This window comes from Cheilinus undulatus, linkage group 4 (genome assembly GCF_018320785.1).
Source record: "Cheilinus undulatus linkage group 4, ASM1832078v1, whole genome shotgun sequence".
NCBI lineage: Eukaryota > Metazoa > Chordata > Actinopteri > Labriformes > Labridae > Cheilinus > Cheilinus undulatus.
The window spans coordinates 19,250,382-19,269,021 of NC_054868.1; the positions used below are offsets into that span (position 1 = coordinate 19,250,382).

General features: G+C 39.6%; 2 protein-coding genes across 2 annotated transcripts in view; one reads left to right on the forward strand and one right to left on the reverse strand.

Annotated features, from left to right (window-relative positions):
* Positions 1-10,943, reverse strand: part of LOC121508861 (mycbp associated protein) — a 33,788-nt gene extending 22,845 nt beyond the window's left edge. The window contains exons 1-6 of the mRNA XM_041785975.1: positions 10,838-10,943; positions 9,986-10,083; positions 9,696-9,864; positions 9,348-9,463; positions 9,061-9,211; positions 8,663-8,781 (exon numbers count right to left, since the gene is read on the reverse strand). Coding sequence (XP_041641909.1) covers positions 8,663-8,781; positions 9,061-9,211; positions 9,348-9,463; positions 9,696-9,864; positions 9,986-10,083; positions 10,838-10,943 — 759 coding nt within the window. The remainder of the gene's footprint in view (positions 1-8,662; positions 8,782-9,060; positions 9,212-9,347; positions 9,464-9,695; positions 9,865-9,985; positions 10,084-10,837) is intronic.
* A 3,918-nt stretch (positions 10,944-14,861) lies between these two features.
* Positions 14,862-16,248, forward strand: si:dkey-27j5.5 (GTP-binding protein Rhes). The gene is made up of 2 exons (XM_041785967.1): positions 14,862-15,489; positions 15,688-16,248. The coding sequence occupies exons 1-2, from the start codon at positions 14,862-14,864 to the stop codon at positions 16,233-16,235; spliced, it is 1,176 nt and encodes a 391-aa protein (XP_041641901.1). The 3' UTR covers positions 16,236-16,248.
* Positions 16,249-18,640: the final 2,392 nt, after the last annotated feature.

The following is an 18,640-nucleotide window of genomic DNA, read 5'->3' on the forward strand; positions in this document are numbered from 1 at the left end:
CTAACTATCTTTGAACACAAGAACAGTTGAAAGTGTCCCCTGTTAATTGCTATTAATCTGCACAAAGCAACATAAATGTTAGCAACACAAAGCATCATTATTAGGTGATAACTATTACCAATAGCCTTAATTTTCTACCAGCAAACATAAAATCTGTGACGTAGGGTAGTAATATAACAGCACTCAATTGTTAAAAAGATTTATCTATCTCCACTCATGGAAAACAGTTTTTTGAGTACAAAAAAAGGTATCATACATTTCTAAAGGATGTAATCTATCAAAGTAAATGCACTGTACAATCCAAACAGCAAGTGAAACCCTCTGGTTCTCCTCAATATCAAGTAATTCCACTTTTCAAAATGATGCAGAATGGCAACAGTGTTTCAAAAGTGAATTTACACCTACCAGGATTAGGTTTAAGACTGACATTGTGATTTAAGACTATGCTATAACTATTTCTACTATGCTATTCTCTACAACACCTTAGATCAGTGTTTCTCAACCCTGCTCAACCAGGGGGGCAAGATAGTTGAAAAATGTCTTAGCAAGGGCCAAGTGGTGAAAGTGGCAAAAAAGACCAAAAAGCGGCAAAAAATGGACAAAAATGGGGAGGAAAAGTAGCAAAAATGGGCAGAAAGAGGCAAAAATGTGTGAGAAGTGACAAAAAATGAATTACAGGTGGCAATGTTCAAAAGCAGTGAAAATGTAGCGAAAAAGCAATGAAAAGTGACTAAAACGGGCAAAAAGCAGCATAAAGTTGGTAAAAATGGGCAAAAAGCTGTTAAAAGGTGGCAAAAAAGAAGAAAAAGTGGCATTTAATGGCAAAAGGCAGCTTATATGGGCAGAAAGTGGCAGAAAATGGCAAAAAAGGGGGAAAATAGCAAATGGCAAAAAGCAGGACAAAAGTGGCAAAAATAGGTGAAAAGAAATAGCAAAAATAGGCTGAAAGCAGCAAAAATTGATTAAAAGTGGCTGATTAAAGCCTACTGTACAAGCGTGAGAAACAACCTGATTAATGTGACTTGCACTGGATAATTTCTGAGGTCAAAGTTTGCTTTTCTTAAGGTTTTCTAGGGGAATAATATTTCAAATTAAGACGTAACCATCACAAAAGAGCCACATGTGACTCCAGAGGCACGCGTTGTGTAACACTGCCTTAGATCAACAGTTCCCAAACTTTAAAGCCGAGGATCCACAAACCACCCCCAGAAAACAGGTAGCTACGCTGTCCCTGGAGGCGGTTAAAGCATAAAGGGGGGTAAGAGGTGGGTAAAGCTTACTGTAACTGTAAAAGTTTGCTTGCAACTGTTGCTGCCAAGGGCGATACGGCCAGTTACTAGTTTTTGGCAGCAATTATGTTTTTACATGGGTCCAGGTAGGTTTGGAAGGCTTTTAACACCTAAATAAATGAAATCATCATTAAAAAGCTGCATTTGAAACTGCAACATCTTAAGTGGTATGCATACAGTATGGAAATCAGGAAGGAGGCAAATACTTTTTTTTTACAGCACTGTAAATATACGTACTACTAGAGACACCCCCTTTGCAGATACTTTTCTTTATCAAAAGCAATTCAAGCTTTATTTTCTGTCTTTATATCCTGAAATGAGAAATTACCTGGACTTGTCAGGTGATTATAACTCAAAATGTGTAATGACATATTTCTGACCTGAAATCATAAAAAAAACCCTTGGTGAGATTAGAGTAATTGTGGAGTAGGGGCTTTAATCCTAATATGCATTCTAACTTTGACTGACATTGGACAGGTCATTTGATTTAATTGGTTAAAAATGTTACCATACTCAGAAGATACTCAGACACATTTCAGTGTACATATGAATGCACCTGCTGTGGTTGTACATGTACACGTGCTTGTCCGCCATGCCCATGTTTTGCCGCTAACGTTTGAACAGAAAACCCAGAATAGTGTGCCAAAGAAAGGATGATCACAGCCTGTTTGTGAAGATACAGACTGATCATGAGCAGATAGCAGCTCCAGAGGGACACAGTGTCCTGAGTGTGTGAGCAGCTTCAGTGGGTTGTGTGCTTGGACAACGAGTGGGCCAATAATGAAGCCGTTTCATGTTGAAACTAATCAGATGCAATCTAGATCTGTGCTGTGCATATGAAATTAGGTTCTTGTACGTTATTAGAAAGAACAAAAGCATTTGAAAAAAAGTGGGAATTATGTTGTTGTGTAATAGCAGATTTTACACGCTGTAAGGATGAAATCGGAGAAATTATATTTTAGAATGTTTCAGCTAGAGGCCTACGATCTTCACTCCACCCCTTATAAACCCCCTGATTTAACATGTTTACATATTTACTCAGACCTTTTACAGAGCAGCTTCCGTCATAAAATATCTTTATGAGATAATATGATACGAGTGAGAGAGGTAATTGTATTTTCTTTGATTAATTATTTTATTGTGAAAGTAAAATGGCAATAGCCTTCTTCACTACCACCTGTTTCTTCCAATAAAGTACATGATGTAAATGTGGGTAATACTAAGTTGTCTGGGGTGGATGTTTCTCTAAAATGGATTATAATGGAAACATGGACTGCCCTGATCCTGAGCGTCATGACCTTTGGGGATCTCATGACCTCCATGTTTTTTTGCCAATATGGCCTGTCACACAGTGCTTAACAAATTTATTAGACCACCACCCAAAGTAAGGTGTATGCCACAGCTGCCCTAATTTAACAGCATTGGTAATTACCAAAATCATTTTTGATGTTTCTGCAATGGTTAATACACCAATATGTAGAAGCTCTTTAACCCAAATGATATTTTTAATGTTAAAATATAATTATTAATGTTATCCATGAATTCCCAAATTTACTGATTTACAAAAAAAACTGAAAAAATAGTAAAGCACATTATTATTTCTTGATTAATATATGAAATTATAGTTATTTACTTGCATTCCTGAACAGAAAAATGAGTTTTAGTGGTTGAATGTTATGCTTGATTCATTTCTGACTTCTCAGAGAAGGCCAGTGAGTCGGCTCAAATTTGGGTATGAAAAGGTGAGTTCAGTTTGAAATTCCTCATTCCTGTTCAAAATGGTAAAATGTCAAGAGCTCACTGAAAATGAAAGAGTCCGCATTAAAGCACTTCATGATGCTGGATGGTCTCTGAGACAAATAGGGAAAGACATAAAGTGTTCTCACAGTGTGGTCAAGTATGCTTTGGAGTCAATTGCCGAGACTGGTACTTACAAAATGCGCCAAGGAAGAGGCAGGAAACCAAAGTTAACTGAGGCAGATGTCAGACACCTCAAGATTTGAAGTACTAGAGACAGAAGGAAGACCACTGCTGATCTTCAGGCAGAGATGATTGCTTCTAGATCAGAGTCTGAGAAAGTCTCCAGAATGACCGTAAGCAGACGACTGAGAGAACAAGGCTTAAAGGGAAGAATAGCTGTGAAGAAGCCATTATTGAGGCCTGACAAACATCCAGAAACACCTCAGATTTGCCAGGGAGCACAAACACTGGACTGTTGATGACTGGAAGAAGGTACTCTGGACAGACGAGTCCAAGTTTGAACTCTTCGGTCAGAATCGTCGTGTTTATGTCCGCAGAAAAGGTGGAGAATGTTTTGATGCCAGATGCATTGCACCCACAGTGAAACACAGTGGAGATTCCATTATGGTATGGGGTTCCATTTGTGGATACAGCGTGGGCAAATAAGTGAAAATCGACAGTATCATGAACAAGAACGTCTACCACAACATCTTAGTGCATCATAGAATCCCTTCTGGACTGAATCTGATTGGTAGTGGGTTCATATACCAACAAGACCATGACCCCAAGCATACTTCAAAGCTGTGCAGAGACTATTTGACCAAGAAAAAGGAATCTGAAGTACTGGAACTGATGGACTGGAACTCAATAACAAAAGAGACTGTCGAAAAGTACGTAAAAACAACGCCAGCAAGAATGCAAGCTGTTATCAAGGCCGAAGGAGGCCATACAAAATATGAAGTTTTCTGGTTATTATGTGTGAAAAAGGACTATTTAGTTGTTTCACTTTGTTATTTGCCAAATAAAGAACAATACCATTTTTAGTTTTAAACAAGTTTTTGAAATATTTCTAAAACATTTATGTTTTCTCGTTTTTATGACAGGTGGTCTAATAAATTTATTAAGGACTATATATCAGAAAGATCAGATAATACCTGCCAGAGTGACACAACACAACTCCTACAGGCTGCTGTCATACATTTCAGCTCCTACTGGCAGGCCTCCCTGCATTGCACATCCAATGCGTGACTGGTCTTCTACCAGCCAAAAACAGCACACGCCACCCCGCTGTTTATCACGCTCTACTGGCTAGCATTTGCTTCTCACATCAAATTCAAAAACGTGTTGCTCTCTTATAAAACAGCAACAACAACAAACAGCTCTAACCCACCTGATCTCACTCATCCAGGTCTGCAAACCTTCCTACCCACTCATTATAGTGAAAAGTGCATGGTCCTATCAGCCTAGCAGGAGCTACTTTCCATGAAATCATACTTTAGAGCCATATGATCTGGACCAAGCACATTTCTAACCTGGAACAGAAATAAAAAAAAAAATAGACTCAATCACCTCAAAACCACTACAAAAAGCATCGCCATTAACCCTCCAGTATAATCAAAGTTTGCCTTGGATATATCTACTGTTGGAATATTCCTGCCTGGAGCACCAGCTAAAACAGCTACAATCCCTGATTAAAGTCAGCTCTCTTTGAAGCACTTGACCATGCTCATATTAACCCTTTATGACCTATCATAGAAGGCAAAAACGAAAAGAAAATGAAATTTTGCCCAATCTGCAAGAAGACAGCTTTAAGTGTGCCAAATACTTTTGAGCATACATATGTTTGCAGAAGGCCATGTTGAAACGACAACAAGTGAGACTCATGACCAGCAAAAAAACAATGCATTTAGGTTTGTGGGTTTGTAGGTTTGTGCAGACAAAACGTCATCGTACGTCATCATGTACACGTAAAGTAGGAAGTACTGTGAAAGGCAGCAGTCCAGATAATATTATAGTATACTGTTTTTGATGTGTGTGCTTCGTACTACATTTCTGCAAAAGAATGAAGGACATACCTGGAAGGAAACAGTACTCTGGGACACACAATGTGTGATATGTTAGTGTTACTCCTCTGGTTTTATATGCAAAAAAAGTAGGGCTGTCAAAGTTAATGCGCTAATATCTCGTTAACTCAAATTACTTTTAACGCCACTATTTTTTTGTCGCACGATTAATGCATGCCAGATCAGGAAGCAGTGCTGTGATGCAGTGCAAGCGAGCAGAAATGAATAAAGGACAGAGGCTTTTGAAAAGCAGGTTCAGCTTTCAGATCATGTCAGATAAAACTGAAGTTGTTTTCTCCTACTGTTGACATGAACTGAGTTACCAGGAGTTCGTAGTCTTAAATAGCCTGTACCACTCGCTGGCCATGCACACCACTAATGCAGAGCTGCCCCCTCCATGCTGGATTCGTTTACAACAGAGATGCTCAGACAACTCTGCAAGCAGGGATGGACTCGCTATCTAGCATACCAGGCATTTCCTGGTGGGTGGATCCACTTTTGGGCCAGCATGATTTATTTATTTATCTATATCTGCTATGAACCGGCATTACAGCCGCACTGACCCTTTATATTGACTGTTGACTGGTCCGATCACGTTTCCTAAAGGTCCGTTTACCTCTCCCATCCCCACTCAGCTCCTGCTTGAAAGTGAAAGTATGTGGAGAAAACGAAACTTATGCGCTTAAACGATCAACTGGAACTGTAAATAAACGCCAAATTTAAAAAAAAAAAAACAGTCAATCAAGATGCAGCAAAAGTTTTAAAGACTGCAGACCCTGTAGGAGACTGTCTGACCCTGGTGAATATGCAGCTCTCATGAGGAGGAGGAGGAGACAGAGCAGCACAGGCTGGTGTGTAACAGGACCAGAGGTGTTACAGGTGAGCCTGAGAGTGAAGAAGCTCTGTAGAGTATCATAATATAAGCTAAAAGCATTTTTAGACTGTGGGTCCCCTTTATTTATGAAGAAAAAAGTGGTTGTAACTCTTCTATGATTTGAAGAATGAAAAGACGGTTAAGTCCTCTTACTACACCTTAAAAATTCTCCACTGAGACTTCTTTTACTTTGTGTGTTTATGAGTTTTGAAAAGCAGCTTCAAATGTGTGTTTATTGACATCATTCCAGTAAATCTACTGGACTGATAACAGTCATTTCTTACTGTCAGCATTTATTTTACATTTGGGCATTTTTTAATTAGAAAATAAAAAGATGATAAATAATAGCAGACATTTTAAAGTAATAACTTAATTTCTCTCTTGAATAGGGCAGATGTGTCTACCTTACTCACATCAGAGCAGTGAACAGTGAACAGTGACTTGACTCTTTCTAGTAATCTGTAGTCTAATTCCCTAACTGTATTTAGTCTCTCTTTCTGTATCATCCTGTTGTGAGTCCTCTTGGTGTAAAGGGATGATTGTGAGCCTTTATTTCCCCCATGTGAAGCTGAAATTATCTGCTGTAGTGTGAAAGATCAAGAATGATCTTAAACTTCACTGACCATGCTCTTTATGTCCATGTGTGATGATTAGATCTGCTGTTCTGTGTTAAGCTGCTGAGAACAGAGGAGTAACTTCTAGTCTGAAGGTAGACTCTACAATGTATTATTCAGTAATGTTACATTAAGGTCAGTATCTCCATCTGTTCTCCTTGTTGGGATTGAGTTTACCATGTTATGCTCTCAGCATATTTTTGGAGCCTTCAGTATCTTTGGTCTTAGTCTAGAGAATTTTCTGGACATTATCTGTTGTTGTTTTGGGTTGTTGACATGAACAAACATTTGCATAAGGAAAACATTTTTTTCCATTCATCTAGATAAGGGTATTTAAATCTTGAGAAATAGTCCTGTCAGATACACTTTCAACAGATGAAAAAGTGTGATTAATTTACGATTAATCTCGAGTTAACTATGAAATTTGTGCAATTAATCGCAATTAAAAATTTTAATCTATTGACGGCCCTAAGAAAAGTTATTGCTCTAACTCATTTAGTTGCAATTCTACCCACAGTTGAAAATAGATATGCAATGGGAGCGCAAGCGTTCCCATAGGTCTTAAAGGTCTACATAAGCTAACACAGGAGATGTGCCACACATTAGTGTTAGAAATCCCGGTTTATTTGCTGTTATTTGTCAGTTGTAGTTAGTGGTGCTGCGTAAAACATGTTCGAGTATGTGTCTAGCTCGATGTAGCCAAACAGATGATGCTTTGTAAAGCTCCACAATAAAGTGTGTGCACTGAAACTTTGTAAAAAGTCAAAAGGCACAGCTTTAATTATCCCTTCGTTATACAGTAAGCCAATCACAGCAAACAAGCACCGCATGCAGAGATGCTGAGCCATTATGCAGTTATTTAGGGGTAAAAAAACACCCTTTTCCATGCAAATTGGCCTTATTGCATTAAGAATCTAATGATGAGGACTGTAACAGCAAAGCATTAATAAAGGTAAAAATTAGTCTACTGTCTGTGAGAGCTGATGGAAGTACACTGCAGTTTTTATGATTTGAAAACTCTCCAGAGATCAGGAAACAATTTCACCTCTGTATGACTTAAAAATAAATGATGATAAATGATGTGTAGATAGACTTAGACTTTTCCTTCATTCAGGGAGGAAACTTTGTCAAGGTAGTGCATAAGTGAACACACTGATACAATTAAACCCACTGTCTGTAATTCTGAATATCTAACATGGATTGGCCGAATCTATGCCCGATTGTTGCAAAAAGCGGGCAGGAGTGGGCGGTAATGGTCAGAAATCAGATAAGAAAAGAGTCAGTCTCTCTAGTTACTTTCAATTTCACAAAAATATAAATAAGTTAACATTCCAACATTTATATTTTTAAAGTTAAACGCAAATAGAAATGCTTAATTCAATAAATTCAACATGGGATTCAAACAAATTTCAGCTTAACCTTTTTAATACAATGAAACAAGTACTTACTGATTGTTTTAGTATATTCTATTATTTACCAGGCTGACGCTGATAAAGACTTAGTCCTCTGCACCAAATTTAATTGTAATGAATCATGTGTCCCAGCTTCTTCTTTGAATTTGCCTATGAGATAAATTTACACCTTTGTATATGAATAAATACTGTAGAATTATAAATGGCAGTTTGCGCCCGACTACAGTTATCTTAATGTCCCAAATCTAGTTTATTCCGGCACTGATTCTGCAGTATGTAACTATAATAGCAGTTCATTTGTCTGACTGTTTGTCAAGGTTATTTGAAACAGGGCCATGTTCCCTCAGCGGCTTGATTTCTTAAGGAAATGTCCAAGATACTTTGTTGTGGAAGTCAATATTTTACATTCTATTTCTTTGACTAGCTGGGAATTTATCAAATAATTTTAAAACAAACCCATGATCAGTATTATGTCAGTACTGTGTGTGTACATTTGTGTGAAAATAGTTTCAACACCTATGACCCCAGGTATTATTTTCTGCAATCTAAGATTTAAAGAAACATTTTTTTCATTTACCAGTATTGTGGTTGCTCCATGTCAGCCAGATAGCTGAAGAATCATGAGGTTTTTATCATGACAGTTGTTCTTTGTTTTGTTGTGTTTTGTTACCGGCTTTTTCATGTCCGTATCCTGTAGAACCTCTCCAAGCTCCTGGCATCGTTGCTGCAGGTATGAACTCTGGTCCCAAGTCCGAGAGCTTGGACGCAGAGTCTTATCACATGGTAATCCTAAGAAGAGGAAAAATCACAGTCATTCTCACAATAAAGCACTGCTTGGTCTTGTGTGGATTGGATGACACCAGTTCTGTAGAATAATGCAACTAAATGTCTCTCCTTAACTCCTCTCCTTCTATTGATGCATCGGAATCAGCCTTAATGCAAAGATGGACCGAAACTCTCTCTTCACAAAGTATTTATCTAATTTATATATGACAAGGGTTCACATCAATGCTCAATACTCAGAAGGGAAAATGAGGACACAGCCTACTCAAGTATGTTTTTGTGTACCTGATTCCTTCCGTATGCTGCTTGGCTGCCCGACATGTGTGACAGGTTCCCGTCTGCCCAGCTCTGTCTGAGTCAGAGTAGCTGAGATGCCACTCATGTCATCCCCATAACGCTGAGGCAGAGTCCAAAACTCACTTCCCACACGATAACCCTAATGCATTGAAACAACCCAACACACTCTTAAAGAAGCTACTGAGACAGTAAGGGTTTTTGGTTATATAAGAACAATATAAAATGACATATAAGTCTGACGGATAATGTGGAAAGAGACAGCAAGTGTGTTATACATATCCACGGTGGGGGAGCGGTGTGCCTTGATTTAACAATTCCCTCCGCTCCTGAGTTTCTCTGAAATGGTCAGCTTGGTTCATCAATAAGTTTTCCACTGGCCTGTTAAGCAGATCTTAGAGGAGTGGGGAAGATCAGATGATAAAGACATGCAAATAAAGTAGACATAAATGTGTAATCAAATCACAGAATTGGTTATGAAAGAACAAACATGGTGCTCTTCAATGTCTGATCATAAGAATCACAATTTGAAAAGTATGTATGAAGATGTGAAGAAAGTTTCCCAAATAATACCATGTGAATCAAAATACATTTATGAGAGTTTTTGCACTCTTTAATGAGCTCACCAGATAAGAAGTCCTGCTGCTGTCTGCGCTGTGTCATATGGGTGTTCCAGTTCTGCAGAGCGTTACTCTGAATGTTTCTGTAACCTGAGGGGTTCACACTGTCCTTCTTCACAGTCTTAGTGTGAGGCCTCCCTGGATCTCTCTGGGACACTGGGATCCTTTTCAACAACTGGATAGTAGAGGAAGGACAGACAGAACTCTGTCAATGTAGTATTTATTGAAAACAAAAGGTGAGCTTTTATTGATTGAAAGAATTGAAACAGAATTATGTTTATTAGTACTGGTTTTACCTCTGTCTCCCCTTTGGCCTCGCAATAAATCCTGAAATTCTCCATATTTCCCAGGATGCAGTGTGGAAGAATCATCCCTTGGTCATTGAGCTGAAGCCCTTTAGGTCCACAAAGTGAAAAAAAGGATACAAACAACAGCCTTCAGGATGCATATTCAAAATAAGGTCATATTCTCTGCATCTTTAAGGTGCGCAGTTTTATTACAAAACACTGAGACAATAATGGCTATTTTCTAAGATATTAGATTAAATACATCAATAAAAAGATAAAGAATGTACACAGAAGAAACAAAAACATATCAGAAAGAAACTACAGAGTGACAACATAACATGGTCTTTGTTTGCAACTCCAACAAAATATGCCCTTATATATTTGGCTCACTTGTCCAGAGTTTAGTGTATAAAAAGTCATACTCTTTGTAATATAAATACCATTTACCCAATAAATCCATCCCTGTACTGAGAAGAAGGGATGTACAATATTGGATTTTTGTCAGTATTCAATATGCAGAAATCATTTTAGTTAATACCGATACCAATACTGATAAACACATTTTTCTATTGCAAAAAAAATCAGGTGTCCTCAGTGCTGAGTCAAATAGAGCTTAGAGAGAATCAGGATACATGATTTATACTGATGATATGTACACCGGATATATCAACTATAAATATCAGCAGTATTCATTTATTTACTTATTTTTACCAATATTTAACTTTATAAGCTAACATCTGCTGATACTGCTATCATGCTGTCCCTAGTGGGAAGATTACATCCTCTTTTACTAAAGGAAAATAGCAAAGAGAATTCAGTACTGAATTGTCTTGCTCATGAGTGTAACGGAGAATAGCTCACATGGATAGCCTGGAACGTGGGGCTTTGGACCAGGATTTGCTTGGTGAGCACCCAAAGCAATTTCCTTTTCTTCATCATCTGGCTTCACTTCCTGCTCACTTGCCATGAGTGTCGATTTTTGCTGTCACTTTAGTGGCTTTGGGATGCGAAGCTGCAGACACAAGGACACATGCAGTTACACATACTGTACAACAACTGCATTAAACAGCATATTTTAAAGTTTGCGTACGATACTGTAATTGTTAGCTTGTTGAACAGTGAGGAACTCTCTCATGGTCCCGTTGTTGATTACTTTACAACTTGGTGTCAGGATTCTTTCTTATCACTTAATGTGACCAAGACAAAAGACATGTTGATCGATTTCAGAAACTTCCCTCCTTCTCCTGCCAGCACTATAATCAATGGACAGAACATTAAAATAGTGGAGTCCTATAAGTACTTAGGTACTATAATCTTTAAGAAACTGACTTGAGCATAACACTAACGCAGTGACAAAGAAAAGCCAGCAGCGCCTCTTCTGTCTCAGAAAGCTTGCTAAATTCCAGGTTGACAGGTCCTTGTTAAATATGTTTTATCGTTCTTTTATTGAGCCAGTGCTCACCTTTTCTTTTATCTGTTGGTTTCAATCCCTAAACATTAAAAACAAAAATGTCTTTTTAAGAGTAGTTAAAGTCTGCAGTAAAATAATTGGTGTGACTCAGGAACCTCTTCAGGATTTGTACAACTAAAGGGTGTACAATACGGCCAGGTCTATCTTATCAGACAACTCTCATCCATTACATCAACAATTTGAGCTTCTTCCATCAGGTTCCCCTCTCAGACTCCCACCAATCAAAACCAACAGATTCAAACACTCCTTTATTCCTACTGCCATCTCTCTTCGTAACTCCAGTAGGAAGAGATAGTTTTATTCCTTATTTTGCACGTTGTGACAGCCAGTGTGATAAAATAATTGATCAATTTCCTTATAGGGTTTTCAATTTGTCTCTTGTTTTATGTAGTTTGTGCTTAAATGTGTCAGACTGTGCTGTTCCATGTTTTTATGTTCTTTTACATGTTTTATGTGTCTTGTATGTTTCTTATGCTCCCCATATTTTGCACATTGAATCGACCCTATTGGGGACAAATAAAGTTCTTGATTGATAGATTGATTGATGATTAAAACTACAGTGATTTGTTGTTACAAAGAAATTACTGGTAGTTTGTCTAATTTTAATCAAGACTTTACACCACAATACAGTAAGGTGTTTATTGCATAAATATCCTCAAGGAAAGCTACTGAATATCCCTGCCTTTAAGACTAGAGCTCTTGGATTGGTTGTTACCCAGGATATAGAGCTCCTCTGCAGTTTTTATCTTCTTTGCTGGAGGACCGAAACAACTGTCTGCCTGTTTATGTGTTGCAGAGTGGATGATACAAGTAACTCTCTGTATGATCTACTATCCCTAATTTTTGACTTTTGAATTTCACAACATGTGCAACAATGATCAACCTTCCTGTTTACATTGTAGAAAAGAGCTCAAATAAAAGTCTGATTAAAGCTGGCTACCATTTCCACAAAAAACTTTGTAAACCTTGCTTTTTTGTCTCTGCTCTTTCTTCCACTTTGCCTCCTCCATGTTTTCCTTTACAGCCTCAGTTCATTTCTTTAGAAAATATGCTCTGATTTGCTTCAGACATGAGATACCCTTGGCCCTCAAGGACAAGAAATTGCTGCAGTATTTCTATTTGTCTTTTCACATTCAACTTTCAATAGCCTATGATGATGACCCACTTTCTAACTGAGATTTCTGTACTCCTTTCTGTGCATTATCAGCACTGACTAGCTGCTTCCACACTATAAACAAACAGCAATACAACAGAGAAAGGTACATGTAACTGAACACTTTCTTTTATTGACCTTGGGTTGGGGTGGCTTGGGAAGCCTGGAATGGAAAGTGTTTTATCTATTTTTTTAGTAACTAGAGACATTATTGAATCAGAAGCAACTAATGGAATTAGCCAACAGAGTGAAATTTTCATTAAATAGAGCAGGAAAAAACTATTGTGGGACAGCTGTTCCTCCATTTAAAAATGCCCAAGTAACAGTCCACTTCTAGAGCTGGAGAGGAAAGCAGAGACAGAGAGCAGGATGAAGATGATGGAGGAGAGAAAAGCAGGGACAGAGGATGATAAACACAAACTATTGTAAAGGAATAATACCAGTCAATTTAATTTGACCATAGTATAATACTGCTCATTAATACAGGGAAATTACATTTCAAAAATGCATTGAACTGCACAGATATTGGTTAAATGGCGCACCATCGTTTGTTTAGCTGGTCGGCTAAAGAGTCCCATGTGTCATTTTAACGGTTAGAAGACTAACGGTGGTTAGCCACCACAAGAGAGGCAGAGCTGCTACACACACTGAACGAAGTAAAAGTGCTTTTCATGAACTGAGAGTGAATGAAACTTAGTAGGAACGTCGTATTTGCGACATGTTTTTGTTAGTTTGGACGTTAAGCTCCACTAGCTATTTCAGATGAACAGTGGACCAATCTCACAATGACTCAAGTTTAACCGTTAGGCTAGAGACAATTAGACACTTTCGACAAAAATGAGTCTTGTAGTTATTGTTTGCCTTTGTTGGTCATACAGAGGCACTAGTATTAGTTGCATTCATACTCAGTTGAAAACTCCTCACAGGAGCTTTATCATACTTTATTGACGTCTATCGTGATGTATAGCTATAGCTGCAATCATTCAGTAAAGCTGACACCCTAGTTATATCGGTGAAAACTTTAATGCATCTATAGTCACGTAACGAATCAGCCACTTCTGCCATATTTTTACTCTAGTCTGTCTATACTTCCATCAGCGCTCGTTAAAATGTTATGTTAAGACTTTTTTAAGGCATGGATAAGGCTATTCACGGTCATAAGGGAAACCCCTAAAACAGGTGGACAAGTTAAACTGTGATAAACACCCGAGGAGGAGGATGAATAAAGAGAGAGAGAATAGAAAGACACGCATGATTGTTGCTTACCTGGGTGAGGTAGAGGTCTATATTCGTTGTTCGGTGATACAATGCCGATAATTTGGTCAAACTGTCTGGACATATACTGTCACTTACAACTTTGGTAGAGGAAAAAAGCGGTGCTAACTAAGCTAGCGCTGCACTTAGCTTCAAGTATGTTTAGGTGAGTGAGTCGCTCCTTTCGTAACCATGACAACGGAAGCCGTTAGCTGCAGTTGGCTGCAGCTCGAAGACCTCTCTGATACAGACGTCTTGCCTGCGTCCCATAGTGGCGGGGGTTTGCAACAAGTTAGCCTGGGTGAATTTATTTATATTGAGCCAATTTTGCAATTTCTGTTCTGTTTTTTGGGAATGCAATATTTGGCCTACTCTATTCAAGATGTAAGAACAATTTTATAAGAAGGAGGCATATGGGTCATGTCGCTGACAGGACATCTTGTTATACTGAGTGAAATAGCCTAGGTAAAGTTTCTTTCTTTTCTTTTCTTTCTTTCTTTCTTTCTTTCTTTCTTATTTCTATCTTTATTAGCCTCCATAAAACCCTGTGCATCATAACATAAAAGGAAACCAGCTTACAGGCCGACAGATTTTACACCTTTAATGGTTTACATTATTACTATTGTTATAATTATCATCATCATCATCGATCATTATTATTATTATTATTATTATTATTATTATAGCTGCTATAATAAAGTTTGAATCATTAGTTAGGGCTTTCGAAACCTTGAAACAAAAATCCAGACGGATTTGTTTTTATGCTCAGCTATGGAACCGTTCTATCTGAGCACTAAGTTCCTCAAAACAGTCTTCTCCTTATAGGAACTTAACAGCCCCTCCTGCTACTCAGCATGACGCACGTGAACATGGGGTGTAGGAAGGCTTATATAAAGACCACTGACAACAATACTGCGCCATAGGCGAAGGCAACCTTCAGAACGTGAACATTGTACAATCTGTGCACTTTGTTGCGCGGACTCTAAGCGCAAAGCAGTGTCAAAGCTATGGACAGGAGCAACATCCCCGCCGGCGCAAAGACCACCTCCATCCCTGTTCCGCACCAGCAGCTCAGCCGCTCCATAGACGGTCCTCAGTTTCATGGGAACATGGACGGACAGTGTGCCGGGTCCTCCAAATTCTTACTGGCTTACAAAAACGCGTCGCAGCACCTCAGTTCATCGGGAATAAAATCAGGCTTGGGGATACTTAAAGTGGCCACGTCTCAGTGGAAACAGGAGAAGAAGACGCGTTCAGAGTCAGCCATGAGGCAGCTCTCCTCTGCTAACAGTAGTCATCCCTGCAAGCGATCCCCGCTGGATCAGCTGGCAGCTCTGGTTCTGCACGGTCAAGCCCGGCAGCGCCAGATTGCCCAAGAGCACCGACAAGACCCCCCTCACTCCACCAAGCCACAGAACAGTAAGCGCATCGTGGTTCTTGGTGCGCCACGGGTAGGAAAGACCTCCATCCTCAGGAGATATCTTCGGGACGGATTTGTGGAGGACTACAACCCCACTTCAGAAGATTTCCTCAGGAAACTTTTTCGTATTCGAGGAGAGACTTACCAAATCGACATCCTGGATGCATCCAAGGAGAGGGATTTCCCAGCCAAGCGGCGGCTATCCATCCTTACTGGTGCGTATTTTCCCTTTGATCATCTCTTTGACATACAAATAAGAATAAATGCAGGTTATTCCTTTGATCAGAAGGACACTGCATGTGGCTAGTGCATGCGTAAAGGTTTCTTTAACATGAAGAATGTAGTAGTGTGCGTTAAACATAACTGAGAGGAAAATAATTCATATCCTTTCCACTTTGATATCTTGTCCATAGGAGATATTTTCCTCTTAGTATTCAGTCTGGATGACCGGAGCTCTTTTGAAGAGGTGTGCGCCCTGCGAGGGGAGATCCTGGCTGCTAAATCCAAACTCACCAAATCGTCTGCGCCAGATCAGTGCGCACAGCTGCAAGTTCCGCTGGTGATCTGCGCCAATAAAGTGGATCTCCTGGAGTCAGAGAGGGCAATATCGAAAGTAGAGGTGTTCCAAGCTTTCGGTGAGGACTGTGCATATTTCGAAACATCTGCAAAGGACAGTACAAATCTCGAGAAAGTTTTTGAGACTTTGGCAAAGCGAGGAGGGCTCCCTACTGAAACGGGCCCGTCCCAGCACCGCAAAGTCTCCCTCAGGTCGTACCAGGCAATACGCACAGGCCGTGCGTCGGGAGAAAGAGGGAGCAAGAACCAGGGGGGCGAAGATGCATGCGGTGCCCTGTACCCACTGGCCCGGCGGCCGAGTTTTAGCACGGATCTGCGACAAGTTATTGGGCCACATGTGGCAAGAAAGCCTGGAAAACCACTGGAAAAATGTCAAATTCAGTGAAAGACTCTTAGAGAATGAGGTGAAGTGGTGCAGAGCGAAAAAAAACTGTGAATAAGGAACTGGGCTTATTCTAATTTATTGCATTATGAAAGTACATGCACATGACATGTTTTTAAATAAAATATTTTGATAGCACCTTGACTTGCTATTTAATATAAGAAGCTGGTTTATCTATCTATCTATCTATCTATCTATCTATCTATCTATCTGAGTTTGTGTGTGTGACTGTGCCACCCATTCACTGTGAAGGAGAAGGTGGGAGGATGTTGAGTCAGAAACTTGACTGTTTGCCTGTTGCATAACACGGATTCAGAGATCTGGTAGATAGCAACTCTTTCTCCTGCCCACTCTGTTTTTGTCCTTCCTGTGTGTGTATGAGTGTGCATTTGTTTTTGTGTGTGTTATGCTGTAGTCGTGATAGCCACAAGTCCGCAACCCGAATCCCACACGTCCCACAGCAGCCAAATTAAAGCTGGGGATTCCAGTTGGCATATACCTTCCCATCCTACACTTAAGTCTATAAATGACTTATCATGTAGGCCTAGCACACTGTGGGCTCTTCCTGCCTGTCAGATCAAAAATTAACAGAATATTTTTGCTTTACCTCCATGACAATCCTCCTCAGAATGAATGATGCAGAATAAAGGATGGCAGCAGGATCCAACTCTGCATGTAGAGGAAGTTTATACTGTACAACAGACCTTGCATGAAGCCCCATGCTGCAAAAAAATTGTTTCAATATATACTGTCAGGATTGGTAAAAACTCAAAAGGGAAGGACTCAATTGCAAAGGCACAAAAAAACTCTTTAATTAACTAAAAATGCAAAAACTACAACAAAGGTGCTAACAAAATCAAAATGCACAAAAAGGCCAAAATACTAAACCTAAAGATCACCAAAAGAACACGAGGGAACACTGTTTGAAAATCACAAGAGGTTACACGCAGGGGAGTCACAGGCAGGATATGCAGACGAACTGACACAGACACAGGGCGACCCAGAAACTAAATAGACAGGGGGTGATTAGACACTGGGAGACAGGTGAGGCCAATGACACAGGTGAGGGAGAACAAGACACAGGTGAAGGCAATCAGGGTGGAGAAAAAAAACACAAGGGCAGGAAGAAAGCCAGAGGACACACACGAGGAGAAGAAAACTACAAAATAAAACAGGAAACACCGAACAGGAGCATGTGGAACACATGGAGGGTAACTGACACAACTTGAAACTAAAGACAAGGGAACCCAGGAGGTAGAAAAACAAACATAAGGAGCACCAGAAACCCAAGTAACTAAAAAATTAACATAACTAAACCCAAACCATGACATATACAAGTTATACTTGCTCCGTTTGCAGAATTCATATTCCTATCAGCAATGCAGGCCTCATTTCTGAGTCTATATCTTAAATAAGAATTCTATCTTTATTTGTGACATGAATGTGGCCTCAAATAAGTGTAATCTGATCAGGGGTGCAGCTAGGGATTTTGGGCCCCAGAAAGAAAATTACACAGGGCCCCCCTTAACCGGCTAGCCAGGCAACAAATGTTGCATCATTTTTAAGAATTTCTCTGCATTTGAATGTCTTTTTGAACCCTAATTTCCCCATTTATAAGCAATAATTTCACTATGATTAAATTAAATTGACTTGCATTATTTGGACATGTTTAAGGGAGGAGCAAGCCCCCCCAGTATTGTATTTTACTCCATTTAATATCAATTTTGGCCTGTTTACCGATTCATTTAGTTTTGATTCAATGATGACACTAATGACTAGGAAAAAATAAATAAAAACACACTTTTCATTGCAGGCTTTTCAAGGACCCCTCCCTACTGTGGGCCCAGGTAATCAGTACCCTGTTTCCCCCCTGTGCTACGCCCAGGAGTCTGATATTTGATTAGAAATTCAACCAAGACGTGCTAACAAAAGTTTTTGTAGTGTGCAGCAACTTTGGCCTAGTAGCTTGAACCATACATGTAAATCACAGGAGGGACATGGGGGCCCCAACCTGCATAATCCTTGAAAGTCACTGAGTTGCCCCCAGTACATGTCATTGTTAACATGTAATTTTGCATCTTATAATATCTTGCAATTTTAGTGTCTGCTGCAGTTAGTGCTTGCCTTTGTGGATTAGGTGGAGCAACTCCTCAAAGTAACCAGACCATCATTCCTTGATATTTGACTCCACTGTCAGGATCATGCCATGAGGTGACTTTACCGCAGAGCAACACAGAGGCTCTGTATGGCCTTGTAAGCCAATGGACATGACTTGTGCCCAGATGGCACTCTTCTATCTCATAGGTCACAAACCCTGGCCCCCACATCTCTCTGCATTGCTCTTGCAGCCTCATGCTTCAGCCTCCTGCCCAGTTCGAGCTGCAATTTCAGGGTTGCAACCAGAAGCC

Coding starts and splice junctions, on each gene's coding strand:
- si:dkey-27j5.5 (XM_041785967.1), top strand. CDS start 14,862: ATGGACAGGAGCAACATCCCCGCCGGCGCAAAGACCACCTCCATCCCT. Junction 15,490..15,687: donor GCGGCTATCCATCCTTACTG/GTGCGTATTTTC, acceptor TCTTGTCCATAG/GAGATATTTTCCTCTTAGTA.